Source organism: Hemitrygon akajei, chromosome 1, assembly GCF_048418815.1.
Source record: "Hemitrygon akajei chromosome 1, sHemAka1.3, whole genome shotgun sequence".
Taxonomy (NCBI): domain Eukaryota; kingdom Metazoa; phylum Chordata; class Chondrichthyes; order Myliobatiformes; family Dasyatidae; genus Hemitrygon; species Hemitrygon akajei.
The window spans coordinates 210662714-210678616 of NC_133124.1; the positions used below are offsets into that span (position 1 = coordinate 210662714).

Consider the following 15903-nt stretch of genomic DNA (forward strand, 5'->3'; position numbering starts at 1 on the left):
CTTTTATAAGGAGGACATTGTTAAACCGGAAAGAGTGCAGAGAGGACTTACAAGGACGCTTCCAGGACTCGAGGGCATCTCAGCATCCTCCAGTTCTGGGAGAGGACAAGTTATCATTCATTTGTTATGTGACATGTCATATGATGTGGGTGGTTGAGGTCTTTTCATGACTATGATTGTCCTTGGAAACTTTTTTGCAGAAGTTGCTTGCCATTGCCTTCTGGGCAATGACTACAAGATGGGTGACCACAGCCATTATCAATAATCTTCAGAGATTGTCTTCCCGACATCAGTGATCACATAACCAGGACTTGTGGTATTCACCAGCTGCTCGTATGACCATCCACCACCTACTCCCATGGCTTCATGTGACTCTGATCCTTGGTGTGGGGGGGCTAAGCAGGTGCTACCCCTTGCCCAAAGGTGACCAGCAGGCTAGCGGAGGGAAGGAGTGCCTTACACCTCCTTTGGTAGAGATGTATTTCCACCTTGCCACCCAGGACAAGTTATAGAGAGAACTTAAGCAGACAATGATTTTATTTCTTGGAACGTGGGAGATTGAGAAGTGACCTTATAGAGGTGTAGAAAATCAGAGGGTGGTGCGAGCGTGGAGTGAACTACCAGCAGAGGTGGTAGATGTGGGTCCAATTTGAATTGGTACATGGATGAAATGGATATGGAAGGCTGTGGTCCAGGTGCAGGTAGATGGGCCTAGGCAGACCAGGCCAGCATGGATGGACCAAAAGGCCTATTTCTGTTCTGTGGTGCTCCATGACCATGAGGGGCACGGACAGGGTTAACACACACAGTCTTTTCCCCAGGGAAGCAGAAGTAAAACTAGAGGGCATAGGCTTGATGTGAGCAGTGAAAAACCTAAAAGGAACCTGAGCGGCAATTTTTTCACTTCGAATGTGGTGTGTACGGGCGATAATATGCCAGAGGAAGAGGCAGGTGCAATAACACTGTGTAATTTGGACAAATACATGGATAAGAAGGGTTTAGACTCTAAACTGCAGCTATATAGGACCCTGGTCAGAACCCACTTGGAGTACTGTGCTCAGTTCTGGTCGCCTCACTACAGGAAGGATGTGGATGCCATAGAAAGGGTGCAGAGGACATTTACAAGGAGGTTGCCTGGATTGGGGGGCGGGGGCATGCCTTAATAGGTTGAGCAAACTCAGCCTTTTCTCCTTGGAGCGACTGAGGATGAGGGTTGACCTGAAAGAGGTGTATAAGATGATGAGAGGCATTGATCGTGTGGATAGCCAGAGGCTTTTTCCCAGGGCTGAAATGGTTGCCACAAGAGGACACAGGTCTAAGGTGCTGGGGACTAGGTACAGAGGAGATGTCAGGGCTAAGTTTTTTTTACTCAGATAGTGGTGAGTGTCTGGAATGGGCTGCCAGCAACGGTGGTGGAGGTGGATACGATAGGGTCTTTTAAGAGACTTTTAGATAGGTACATGGAGGTTAGTAAAATAGAGGGCTATGGGTAAGCATAGTAATTTCTAAGGTAGGGACGTGTGTTCGGCACAACTTTGTGGGACGAAGGGCCTGTATTGTGCTGTAGGATTTCTACGTTTCTATGTTTTGGACCAGCTTTGATGAGAATATTGATTATCATGACGTTAGGCTGAAGGACCTACTTCTGTGCTGTATGACTCAATGACTAGGTCAGCCTCCACCCTCTCTCCCCTGACCAACAGCTCCGGCTCGGCAGAGCAGCCCACCTGAGACCCACGCACTCACCCCTGGAAGCGGGTGCCAGCTGGCCCCAGCGCCATCACCCTGCTTCCCAGCCCTTCTCCTTCCACCAGTGGCGGCGGGCTCACCAGCTTCTGCGACCTCACCAGCCGGCAGGTAATGCGCGTGGGGGCATTGCAAGTCTGCGGCGGTATTATGACGCGCATCCCGTTGTGTCGGCTGCCCCTCATGGAGCCTCCCCGGGCGTCCACCATGAAGCTCACCAAAAATCTGCCAAGAGAGACCTTGCATCAGTACACAGAGCAACGTCCACAGTCTGTGCGATTCATCTCCCAAGACGTGAATGATCTTCATCGGCAATTTAATGCCGATTATTCGAACCCAAAATAAAAGAGACGCTGCAGACTGTAACATTGAAACAACGAGCTGTTAGTCTCCCCTCTCGCTCTTTCAGGCGTGATAACTCTCTCTCCCTTGTTAGTGAGCGAGAGAGCCACTGGATGTCAAACTTCTGGGTGAACAGTGGTTTTGATGGATTCATGGTCAGCTTGGGGACCTTGCTATTGTTTGCGTGGTGGCAAATGCCTTTTGCTGGAATATGTAGGGGGAGGTTTGCTGCTGCTTGTGCATGGGAGTTGGGAGAGGTGTTCTGAGGTTCTAACATTTTTCCTATCATTCATTCTTTGTGTGTTTTTTTTTCTTCGATGTCTTCAGTGAGTAAGAATCTCAGGATGTATAGACATTCCCTGATATGAATGGAACTATTGAACACAGAGCAAACTTTTTGGGCCTGATTTGATACTCAGGTATTAACTGCTGGATAGATTGCGGTTATAAGACTAATAATGGATCTCTTGTACGATAGGATGGACTTTGGATCGCACATCTACCTCATCATGACACCTTACACCTTAGTGCTTGCACTGCACTCTATTCTACATTTCATTATTGATTTTCCCTTGGATAACCTTGATTTCTTTAATTTTGTAACGCTCTGACTGGATGGCATGGAAAACAAAGATTTTCTTGCAAATTTTTTTCCTCTATAGATGCTGCATGACCCGGTTAGTTCCTCTAGTATGCTGTGTGTCTTTGTTGAACTATCCAGCACCACCCTTATTACTAAAGTTCAGCAAGAGTATGATCACTTTGCACCAAAATTGATTTTTTTTTGTTCTAATTGTGTTCTCTCTTGTAAAAGTGTGTATAATTTGTGTTTTTATTGCGAATTCTGTCCATATGATGCCACGTGTCCGTGACACTACTGTCAGTAAGGTTCCCCTTGCACCTGTGCACACGTGTATCCCAGTACCCAGGACATCTTCAAGGAGCGGTGTCTCAAAAAGTCAACATCCATCATAAAGGACCCCCATCACCCAGGACACGCCCTCTTCTCATTGGTACCATCAGGAAGGAGGTACAGGAGCCTAAAGGCACACACTCAAAGATTCAGGAACAGCTTCTTCCCCTCTGCCGTATCCCATTTCTGAATGGACATTGGACCCATGAATACTACCTCACCACCTTTTTTGATTTTTGTTTTTGCATTACTTATTTAATTTAAATGTTTTAATATATGTACTTACTGTAATTCACAGTTAATGCCACATAACAACAAATTTCATGACATTTGCCAGTGATATTAAACCTGGTTCTGATGTAGACATGTATATGATAAACTTGACCTTGACTTCAGCTTTTCCTCAGTAGATGTAACCATAATAAACCAATGTTTGTAGCTTTCTGATCCTCTTAATATGTTCACCTCATTCTAAACAGTTGTAACATCTGTTTTTTTTTCTTCTAATGATGTTCTTTTTGGATAAGTTATGCAGATGTTGTGTCTCTGATACGATTTGCTTGTGGTCTTGCTGAGAGTAAGTTTTTCACACAGGCAATTGTGCATATGACGATAAACTCGACCATTTTTTTGGGGGGTGTATGTAGACTCAAATGATTGCTGAGGAACCCGTCTCCATCGTGCAGTCCTGCAATGTGTTCAGCCAGACGGAAGATCCCCGTGTGCAGCTTATCTTGCATCCGGAGCCTCTTGAACCCCTCTTGCCCTGCACCAGCCCTCCTGAGAATTTTACTTACTCTGTGGTGACAGTGAGAAGCTTCGTTTGGAGTACGGTTCTTCCCTCACACAACAAAAAACAAAAGGAACATTTCAAAGCCAGGATGCTTCAGTGAAAATCACACTGTTCTTTAAATCTTTAGATATGGATTTACAAATAAGCTCAGAGCCTGCCAGCAGACACTCATTAGGAAAGCTGTTAGAAAGAAGCTGGAGGCAAACAAAAACCACTCTAGATAAGAGATTCAAAATATTCATTAAATTTACAGTAAAGCTCAGCAATTAAAAGCCTGTTTACTGCCTCCTTAGCAGGATGCCACCCTTTGAATGTATTTTATAGTTATGAGGCATTAGTAACACACCACACTAAGCTGGTATTCTGAAGATGGTACTAACATTCATTTCTGTGTATCCGCAGGCCTAATCTAATATTTGAGCAGCGTTAGTGTACTGATGTGTAGCCGTAACTCAGGCAGTGTGCTGCTTGCAGATGTTTCTGTCACATGTTGAAGATGTCCAATACATAAGGTTTAGGCTTCTTAATTGGATCCGTGGATTAGGCCTTGGCATTTCTGTCTCTGTGCAGGTCAATATTCACCCACCCTTCACCTTCTTCCCTTTCTTCCATGGTCAACTCTCCTCCCGTATCAGATTTCTCCTTCTTTAGCCCTTTAGCTTGTTCAGCTATCACCTCCCAGATTCTTACTTCATCTCCTCACCCAACCCACCCACTTTCTCCCACACTTATCACTTGTCAGCTTGCACTCCTTTCCCTTCCCCACCTTCTTATTCTGGCTTCTCCCACCTTCCTTTGCAGTCTTAATGAAACACCTTGGCCTAAAATATCAAAGGTTTGTTACCCTCCATACTGTCCAACTTGCTGAGTTCCTCAAACATTTTGTTAGCATTGCTCAAGATTTCCAGCATCTGCAGAATCCCTCTTGTTTATAATATGCATCAACCAACTGCACTCATGTCTGACATTTGCTGACGTCTGGTAGAGTAACTCTGGAGAAAATAACCATGACTGTCTTCAAAGAGAGCAAGTAACATCTGGTTTGCGTATATCACAATGTCAACCACTGTACATGTCTGACGTAGACCAGCCGAGTCATATGTCTGGGGCAGCACTTAATCACTCTGCCTCTCTTGAAGGCAGCTGTTCATTGAGGGGAGGGGTAAATTTGTCAGTAGAAATCATGACCAAGGAACCATTTTCCAGAGCAACAAGATAGTTCTCCCTTGATTTATGCCAGGCAGTATGTCCAAACTGCCCCAAGTGTTATCTATTCCACCACTCAATGAGATCAAGGCTGGATCTGTATTTACCTGTTGGGGTCCTCAGTTCTTAAATACCCAAACCAACCCTACCATTACCACAGGCAGCTGTATTTGGGGGGGGGGGGGGGGAGGCGGTGTGGGGAAATCATTCCACAGTCACTTGTGAAGCATTCCTTGATAACACTTATTGTGTAGGAGAAGGCCCTTCATCTTTACAGGTGTTCCCCTGCTTTATAAATATTCACTTTACGCCACTTCGCTTTTACAAAAGACCTACATTAGTAACCTGTTTTCGCATTACAAAGAGGATTTTCACTTTTATGAAAATTTTCCCCATATAAATTAATGGTTCTTCGCTTTACGCCATTTCAGCTTAAGAAAGGTTTCATAGGAACACTCTACCTTTGTAAAGGGAGGTACACCTGGTATATTGCCAAGTTCAATTAATGTCATCTGCCTTCACCTGGTCTATGTTCCTCCAGAACCTCCCTGTTTGTTTGTTTGTTTTATCAAGCCACTCCAGTGACAATCTCCCAATTTACACTGATTAACCTACCAGCTGGTAGAAACAGTCTTCGGACTGTGGGAGAAACCGGAGCAATCATGGTTTCCGAAGCAGTCACGGGAAGAAAGTACGAACTCCCCACAGGCAGTGGCGAGAATTGAACACGGGTCACCTGTACTGTAAACCGTTGTGCTAACCACTATGCTACTGTCCCACCCTGTTTGCGGGTATGTCCAAATGCCACTTAAGAACCACTGTCATACCTGCTACCGCTTCCCTTGGCAGTGCATTCCAGGCACTGAACCCACATTCTGTGTACAAAACCTTGCACCTCACATTGCTGCAGATCAACTGGATTCTGAAAACTCACACACATCCTTCAATTGCACTTTATTTCAGGGGTTCCCGACCCTTGCTTAATGGTATTGGTCTGTGGCGTAAAAAAAGTTAGGAACCCCTGCTTTATTTACTTGTGTGCAAGGAGAACAGCACGGCTCCCATCACCACAAGGTTCTGAAGTCTGAACAGAGAAACATCATCTTTACGAGCAGTTACTGATCATTGGTAACCTAGTGTATACTCAAATTCCTTATTTGCAAGATTAATTGCCATTCACAATACAGGTTTTAAAAGTACCAGCTAACGATCAATGATACTTTGTAGTAATTCAAGTTTAACTTGAATTTGACCATGATTGTCCACAAGTCAGTGCGTGTGTGCCTTGCATCCTTTTGTTGCACCCTTATCTTGTCTCTGTATGCCAAATGGCTCCAGTCCCTTGCTCTGCAAAGGGAAGTCATACTCTTCCTAAACCTTTCTGAAAAGTCCTTTCTTGCCTGGGCCGATTGCACACTATCTGCACTTAACCCTTGCCTGTGGCATTGAGGCAGAAATGAACCATAGCTGAGGCACAATGGAGAAGACAACCGAGGACAGACAGGGGACCTTCATTTCTGCCCTAAACATCAGTGACATAAAGGGCAGTTAACAAGTTGTCATAACTTCCACACACATCTTCTTCAAACTGTTTCCCTTCAACATAAGCCTATGCTTTTTACGCCTTTACATTTTAAGATATTTAATACAGTTGCCTGATTAATGAAATAGTTTCTCACAGTCTACTTTAATCATATCTACTGGATTATCCCTTAATCCTTTTCATTCAGGCCAACGTAAGACTGCTCTTTGCAATTTAATCTTTTAGTCTGCAGTATTAAATGTACAGATAAAAGAGTGATGGGCTAGAGTATGAGACTAAGTAATCAATCACAATGTCACCTGATATTGATTGATTAAACTATTAGACTAATTAACTAATCACAAGTTAATTCCCCACAGATGAGTTAATCCTTCAGACTAAACACAAACTCCTCTGACATTGATAGGGGTGACATAACTTTGGAATGAATTCACTACAGATGAGCGAATCTATCAGACTAAACAAAATCTAATTTGACATCGATGGGGGAAGTGACATAATCTTGGAATTTGCATTCACAGCTACTGCCAATAAAAGAAGCCACAACAGTGATCCTTGATGCTAATTTTACCCTGGTGTCTGAGCTCTATCTGCCCTTGGATCTCTGGCCAGAGTTTACTCTGTGACTCTGGGAAATACAACGAGATCTAGGTGTCCTTGTTCATCAGCCACTGAAAGTAAGCATGCAGGTACAGCAGGCAATGAAGAAAACTAATGGCATGTTGGCCTTCATAACAAGGGGAGTTGAGTATAGGAGCAAAGAGGTCCTTCTGCAGTTGTACAGGGCCCTGGTGAGACCACACCTGGAATATTGTGTTCAGTTTTGGTCTCCAAATTTAAGGAAGGACATTCTTGCTATTGAGAGAGTGCAGCGTAGGTTCACGAGGTTGATTCCCAGGATGGCGGGACTGTCATATGTTGAAAGATTGGAGTGACTGGGCTTGTATACACTGGAATTTAGAAGGATGAGAGTGGATCTGATTGAAACATATAAGATTATTAAGGGATTGGACACGCTAGAGGCAGGAAACATGTTTCCGATGTTGGGGGAGTCCAGAACCAGAGGCCACAGCTTAAGAATAAGGGGTAGGCCATTTAGAACAGAGTTCAAGAAAAACTTTTTCGCCCAGAGAGTTGTGGATCTATGGAATGTTCTGCCTTAGAAGGCAGTGGAGGCCAATTCTCTGGATGCTTTCAAGAAAGAATTAGATAGAGCTCTTAAAGATAGCGGAGTCAAGGGATATGGGGAGAGGGCAGGAACGGGGTACTAATTGTGGATGATCAGCCATGATCACATTGAATGGCGGTGCAGGCTCAAAGGGCCGAATGGCCTACTCCTGCACCTATTATCTATTGTCTATTGACTCCAAACCCTGAGCCCTCTTTGCCTGATCCTGGTCTGCTCCGGGCCTAGTTGAACCCTAACCCCATCTGCCCTCTGACCCAGAAGCAGAACCAAGGGCAGAAAGTTTGCCTCCTGCCCTTGGACGAGTGCAGTTTGACCCCGACCCTAATCTTCCTCCTACCTCCAGAATTGTGAGCAGTTCTGGTTGCCCCATTGGACCATAAGACATAGGAGCAGAATTAGGCCTTTCGGCCCGCCGAGTTTGCTCTGCCATTCTATCACGGTTGATTTTTGTGTCCCTCTCAACCCCATTCTCCTGCCTTCTCACTGTAATCTTCAACATCCTTACTAATCAAGAATCAATCAACCTCCACGTTAAATATTTTGAATGACTCGGCCTCCACATCTGTCTGTGGTAACGCGTTCCACAGACTCACCATCCTCTGACTCAAGGAATTCCGCCTCATCTCTGTTTCCAGGGGCTGTGCCCTCTGGTCCTAGACCCCTCCACTACAGGAAACATCATCTCCATGTCCACTCTATCTAGGACTTTCAATATACAAGGTACAAAAGCCTGAAAGATAGAAAAAACTGCCCGGCTCAAGGACAGCTTCTACTCCGCTGCTACAAAACTATTAATTGGTTCCCTAATTCCAGTGAGATGGACTCTTGACCGCACAGTCTGCCTTGTTACGACCTTGCATCTTAATGCCTACCTGCAATGCACTTTCTCTGTAACCTTATTCTATTATTGTTTTACCTTGTACTACTTCAATGGACTGCGCACTGAATTGATCTGTATGAGCCGTATGTAAAATGAGCTTTTCACTTTCCTTGGCATATGTGACGTTATTAAACCAATTCCAACACCAGTACTCTGACTGCAACCACCCACACCCCCCCCACCCCCCACGACTCCAGCTCCTGCACTGATATGACCGTCTGTGGGGGCTTTGTGGCCCAGGGTGCAGCTGACATAGCCTCAGCCTTGCTGGCAGGGTGGATAGAGCTGGAAGCTGGACTGCAGAGGAGCTGTTGCAAAGGTGCCCAGCTTCAGAACGAGCCGGCTGCATTTTACGTCCTCACTTACCTGGACCTGACAGGATTAGGATGAGGTGTGATACAGGGGGATGTCTCCACAGCTGGACTGCTGGTGGATTCACTACTAAAACACAAGAACAAGACAGACAGAGAGAAGTTGCCAGATGTGGATTTTCTCTGGGGTGAGCACTCTACGTCCCCTGAAGAAGGGGAGAGGGGGGATGTTGGGGAGTTTGAAGAGCTGATTTTAACCTTGAGTACTCTGAGGAGGAGAAAGATGGAAAAGGCAAGAGTGAAGGAGAGGGAGTGGAGGGAGGCTGACTGCCTCCTCACCTGTACCACTTACCCATGATGGACCATGGTGGCACTGTCAATAGAGGTCGTGCTATCGTACATTGATGCAACAGGAATGCTGAGTTCACTAATGGAGATAAAATGAGAGAGAGGCTGCGTGAGGTGACCTCCAGTCTAGTTGTCCCAGACTCACTTCCCAGGTAAGTCTGCAGAAGACGTGTACAGTATTTAAACACTGGGGAGAAGCTCAGTAATCTAACGCTACAAACGAACGCCCCATGTGAGCCCACTTACCCTGTGTGGATGGGGCTGGCAATTGGGCTGATGTTGTCAGACGTCTCGGTGGCCGGGCTGCTGGGAGTGAAGGAATCCTCGTCAAGGTCCTTAGTCAGGGAGATGGAAGCCTGCTGCTGCACACAGGACACAAGGAAAGGGGAAGCACAGGTGAGACAAGTTCACTCCACACAGAGCACAAGCAAGCTATATTCCGGTGTCACCGACGACTAACTGGACTCTGAAAACTCACGCCAATTCCTCAATCATATTTTATTTTACTCGGGTACAAGGAGAAAGGCATGACCCCTGTCACTACACCACTCTGAAGTTTGAACAAAGAAATACCATTTTTATACAGAATTCACCAGCGGTTACAGATATTGACCATTAAACTGTGTATGTCAGAATTACTTCCTTGTTTCGTGAATGTCTGTGAAGAGTAGGAGCTTCAGGTTGTATACAGTATACATTCTCTGATGTTAAGATGAACCTTTAAACCTTTCAACTTTGAACTTGGAAGGAACAAGGAAAGACTCAAAGCTTCAGAAATGTATTTTCTGAGAAGAATGATGAAAATATTGTGGAAGGAAAGAGTAACAAATGAGGAAGTGTAGTGAAAAGCTGGAATAAAGAGCGAGGTGATATCATAAATCAGGAAACAGCAGCTGGAGTTTCAGGGACACGAACGGAGAAAAGAGAAGCTCGAGAATCTTGCAGTGTTGGGAAAAACTGATGGAAGAAAAAGGTCATGATCGACTCCACAAAACATTCATAAGTTACATGCAAGGAATGGACAGGCAAAAATTTTGAAGAGCTTATTCGGATTGAAGACAAATGGAAGACCATGGATGGGTTTGATGGTGTTTCTTTGTTTTGTGGCTGTCTGTGGGAAGATGAATCTCAGGGTTATATACTAAATACATCGATAATAAATGTACTTGATTTTTGAATCTTTAAAGCTAATCTTCAATCTGAGCTTGCGATTTATATAGGGTTCACTTGTAGAGGTGTTGGGATTGACACCTCTGCTGAATGGAAATTGGAAGAAAATGTCAGAAGTGTAAAGTAAAAAGGAGGGCAGAAGAGGATAACTGAAGCATCACAACCTGCATTCTACAGTCATGGCTACTGAAGTCCAATCCCACCACAAACAAGCCTGAGGAAAGATCCATACCTGCTCCGCCTGAACTGTGATCTGATCCTTTGCAGCCATGACTTCTGGCGCAGCAAATGACATTCTGTGTACAGCAGGAGAGTAAGATCTGGAAGGAATGACAAACACAAAGAAACTCACACCCAATTTCTCTTTTGTTTCTCCAGGTACACGGTCATCTAGGCACTTTCTCTTCTTGATACCTTCACCATTGGAATCAAGACTCAGTGCACCAGGTCTACACCATTCCTTGCCTTGGACCTCTGGTTGTGTCCTACGTCTGACCATGGCTATTTACCAAGGTTCCTCAGTTACGTTCAGGCTGAATTCCCACCATCTCATTATGCTGACATTGGAGAGGGTTCAAAGGAGGTTCACAAAAATGATTCCGGGATTGAATGGTTTGTCATATAAGAAGCGCTTGATGGCTCTGGGCATGTTCTCACTGGGATTCTGAAGCATGAGGGGTGACCTCATTGAAACCTATCGAACTTTGAAAGGCCTCGATAAAGTGGATGTGGAGAGGATGTTTCCTGTGGTGCGGAAGTCTAAGATCAGAGGACACAGCCTCAGAATGGAAATAAGGAGGAATTTCTTTAGCCAGAAAGTGGTGAATCTGTGGAATTCGTTCCCACAGGTGGCTGTGGAAGCCAATTCATTGAGTATATTTAAGGCAGAGGTTGATGGATTCTTGATTTGTCAAGGCATAAAAGGATACAAGGAGAAGGCAGGAGATTGCGGCTGAGAGAGAAAATGGATCAGCCATGATGAAATGGCAGAGCAGACTTGACGGACCAAATGGACCTAATTCTTCTCCTATATCTTATGGTCTTATGGTCCCAGCATCCAAGCCATGTACTCTTCTTACTACTACCATCAGACAGGAGTTACAGAAGGCTTAAGTCCCACACCACCAGGTAGAAAAATGGTTATTGCTCTACAACCATCAGGCTCCTGAACCAGCATGGATAACTTCACTAACCTCAACTCTGAACTAATTCTACAACCTACAGACTCATTTTCAAGGACTCTACAACTCATGTTCTCAGTATCATTCATCCATCTATCTATCTGCACAATTTGTCTTCTTTTGTACATTGGTTGTTTGCCAGTCTTTGTTCATGTATAGTTTTCCTAAATTCTATTGTTTCTTTACTTTTCTGAAAATGTCTGCAAGACAATGAAACACAAGGTAGTATAAGGTGGCATATGTTTACTTAGATAATAAATTCATGGGTTTCTCTGTGGAATTATCTGCCCAAATAATCTGTGGAATTCTCTGCCCAATGAAGCAGTGGAGGCTACCTCAGTAAATATATTTAAGACAAGGTTGGATAGACTTTTGCATAATAGGGGAATTAAGGTTTATGGGGAAAAGGCAGGCACGGGGAGATGGGTCCATGGCCAGATCAGCCATGAGCTTATTGAATGGCAGAGCAGGCTCGACAGGCCAGATGACCTACTACTCCTCCTATTTCTTATGTTCTTATGCTCTTTCCACAGTGAATAATGGAGAATACGGCGTGACAATATGTCTAATGGAGAAAAAGGATACACTTGCAACACCTCTGTTTAAATTTTCCTCTATTATTTCAACCTAAACCGGTTTTTTAGGTTGAGTATGGAAAGAGGACTCACACCACCAATTTCAGGAACAGTTGCTACCCCTCAGCCATCAGGCTCTTGAACAATAAGGGATTGTTGTCACTCAGCTTCACTTCAGGTCCCCATCACTGAAATGTTTCCACAACCAATGGACTCGGTCTCAAGGACTCTTCATCTCATGTTCTTGTTATTTATTGCTAGTTATTTATACTTGCATTTGCAAAGTTTGTTGTCTTATGCACTCTACTTGATTTTTCATTGATCCTGTTACAGTTACTATTCTATAGATTTGCTGAGTATGCCCACAGGAAAATGAATCTCAGGGTTGTATATGGTGACGTATATGTACTTTGATAATAAATGATCTGGAAGGTAAGTGGCAACATGTGACCCTTCAACCATTACTGGAGTGTGGGGGTAATTTCACTACTTCTGGCTCTGTTGATCTACTGGGATATCATTGTGATGTTATGGTACCAAGCAATTTCCAGTCCCCAACTAATGGACTTCAACACTTGTTTGCACATAAACAATGGTGTAGGAATTCATCCTCTGTTGTATGTTCATTGCATACATATCTTTACAATACATAATCAAGGTATGCGGCAGAAAAAGTGTTTCCACCCCAATGATCCTTACATATCAAAATCAGATGTCTTCTTTGCAGATAAGTAGTCATCTTCTGGCTCTTTCGAGTCATCCTGTTTCAGGTACTTGTTTGCATCTACTCCAAGGACATCTTCTCCTGTCAATCAAAGAGGTTGAGAAATCACCAAACATGTACCGCAAGTACTGCACGTGTCGCAATCCTTTCCCTCCTCGGACCTATCCATGCCTCATTTGACCTGCTGAGCAGTTCGCTGCCTACGCCATTGTCTACATAGCATCCCATAAACCATATCAATGCACAACCAAGGCAACACATCAGCCAATAGCAAGAGACCCATTTTCTCCTCTCCAACCGATCAGAGATTAATAATATGTCTGAGTGGAGATGAGCATTGGCTGTTTTAGACCTAAACCTCTCTGAATCCAAAATCCTGGAAATTTCTCCAAAACTATTTCAGTAAAGAGCTAAATCTTCCTCCCCCACCCCCCCCCCCCCCACCCCGCCACTTCCCAAAGCCGGAATGGTAACAGCACATTATGAGGCCAAGCTGAGGTAAAATCGACAGGTGGCGTAAGCACAGCAGAGAGATGGAATGGAGAGGAATGCAGATGAGTTCAGTTTCATGTTGCTTCAATGTTCTGCAGCATGAGAATGCCTGGAATGGGATTCTGCCTCAGCAAGGTCAACACTGGCCACTGTGACAGGTACTCGAAGCAGAAAGCAGGCTCCTACCTAGGACAGTGTGGGGGTTGCCTAGAAAGCAAGAGAAGTGACATTAAGACCACAGCAGTCAGAGCACTCACAACCCCGTCAGCTATTCATTTCCAAATTAGTACCTTCTTTATGACACTGTAAGAGGAGCAATATACACTCAGAGGCCACGTTATTAGGTATGTCTGTTCATTAATGCAAACATCTAATTAGCCAATCATGCGTCATCAGCTCAATGCATAAAAGCACATAGACATGATCAAAAGGTTGAATTGCTGTTCAGAATGAAGGAGTAATGTGATCTAAGTAACTTTGATCGTGAAATATTTGTTGGTGCCAGACAGGGTGGTTTGAGTATCTCAGAAACTGCTGATCTCCTGGGTTTTTCATGCTCTAGAGTCTCTAGAGTTTACAGAGAATGGTGTGAGAAACAAAAAAAAACATCCAGTGAGTGGCAGTTCTGTGGGTGAAAACACCTTGTTAATGAGAGGGGTCAGAGGAGAATGGCCAGACTGGTTCAAGCTGACAGGAAGGTGACAATAGCACATTACAACAGTGGTATGCAGAAGAGCATCTCTGAGCAGACAACACATCAAACCTTGAAGTGAATGGGCTACAGCGGCCGAAGCCACACCGGTTTGCGCCCCTGTGTTCTAATAAAGTGGCCACTGATTGGATTAATCCGAAGCCCCGAGTACAAACATCTTGTCAAAGAGGTGCATTGCATGGGTTTTGGGGACATCTCCAGAGCTCAGTCAGTCTCAGTTATCCAGAATCATCGCTGCTGTTTACACGTTGTGCTCATTACACGTTGTCTTGTGTCAGCGCAAAAGACTCAAAATACTGGGGGAACTCAGCAGGTCAGGCAGCATCTATGGAGAGGAATACGCAGTCAGTGTTGCAGGCCAAGACCCTTCATGCCAGTCCCGATGAAGGATCTCAGCCCGAAATGTCAAATGCTTATTCCTCTCCCTATGCAAGGGTTCCTCCAGCATTTTGTGTGGTTTGTTCTGGGTTTGTACCATCTGCAGAGTCTATTGTCTTTATGTTTTGTCTTGCGTTAGGTCTGGTCAATAAGTGCCTACCCACGCTGCTGGCAAATGGGAGAGGTGGCTGCTGAATTCATCCCTGTGACCAAATGCCATAAGCTCAGGGTCCTACACCAAAAGTCTACTGACATGGAATAAACAAGAAGCAAATGCAGAAATCCCTTTGCAGTTGCCCCAATATCCCACAAAATCTTGGCTGATCCTTCGCCACTCAATACCTATATGCCAAGACCCCTTCAAATTAAAATCGACTGATCCCCGCCTTGAGTGTGTCACAATGCAAGGGGAAACCCATCCCTCCATGGGAGAGAATTCCAAAGGCTGACAGTGCAGCAAAGAGACAGATCCTTCACCCCAACAAGATCATACCAACCATCAGGACCCACGACGTTAATCTCATTTCATTCTCCCCTCAGATTCCACCACTCATCTACACACAAGTGGAAATTTAATCGATTAAATTGTCTAGTTAGTCTACTTAAACTTCTCCTCATCCCATTCCAAAACAAATGGCCCCTCATCTTGTGACAAAATTTTCTCATTCAATATCCTTAACTTGGAAGAAAAGGCCTCCGAACTTTCAATCCCTTTCAGAATCTCTTTAATTTCAGAGCAATGATTTCTCATTCTTCCTAGATGGGACTAGGCAGATAAAGAGCTAGGCATAAGCTAGGTGGGCCGAAGGGCCTGTTTCTGTCCTATAGTGCTTCATGATTCTATGACTCGAATGTTAGTGAGTACAGGCCAGTCATACCCACTCCTTATGAAGTAATCCTCTCTTTCCAGCAAATCAATGCTCTGAGCAGGTTGTTCATTTCCCACCATAGTACTCGGCAGTTCAAATTCAGGTAATTAAGTAAATATGGAATCAAGAGTTAAAACAAACAACAATGATGAATTATCATACAAAACTTTTCATATCTTCCAGGGAGGGAAATCTACTCTAACCCAGTCTATCCTGCAGCTGACTCCAAATCTGTAGCCATATCCATATCTTAACCTTCTCCTCAATTGACCATCTTAATTCTCTGTTCATCAGCATCAGCTCAAGAACAATTGGGTAATGTACGAGGTAAATTGGGTGGTGGGGTGGAGATGTGTCTCTCCCAAAGAAGGTTTAAGGTGCTCCTTCCCTCCATTAGCCTGCAGGTCACCCTTGGGCAAGGTGTAGCATCTACTTAGCATCCCCACCCCCAACCCTGATCAGAGTCACGTGAAGCCATGGGAGCAGGTGGTGGATGGTCGTATGAGCAGCTGGTGCATATCACAAGTCCTG

General features: G+C 44.5%; 1 protein-coding gene across 15 annotated transcripts in view; it reads right to left on the reverse strand.

The window, feature by feature from the left end:
* LOC140735009 (ankyrin-1-like) overlaps positions 1-15903 on the reverse strand; it is a 454172-nt gene that overhangs the window by 92273 nt on the left and 345996 nt on the right. For 8 of the 15 annotated variants that reach the window (XM_073059891.1, XM_073059868.1, XM_073059867.1 and 5 more), the window contains 7 exons: positions 13600-13620; positions 12897-13002; positions 10674-10761; positions 9518-9633; positions 9276-9350; positions 8979-9053; positions 1747-1971 (listed from right to left, as the gene is read on the reverse strand). In XM_073059891.1, coding sequence (XP_072915992.1) covers positions 1747-1971; positions 8979-9053; positions 9276-9350; positions 9518-9633; positions 10674-10761; positions 12897-13002; positions 13600-13620 — 706 coding nt within the window. The remainder of the gene's footprint in view (positions 1-1746; positions 1972-8978; positions 9054-9275; positions 9351-9517; positions 9634-10673; positions 10762-12896; positions 13003-13599; positions 13621-15903) is intronic. The other 7 variants (XM_073059897.1, XM_073059872.1, XM_073059836.1 and 4 more) reach the window with 6 other exon arrangements.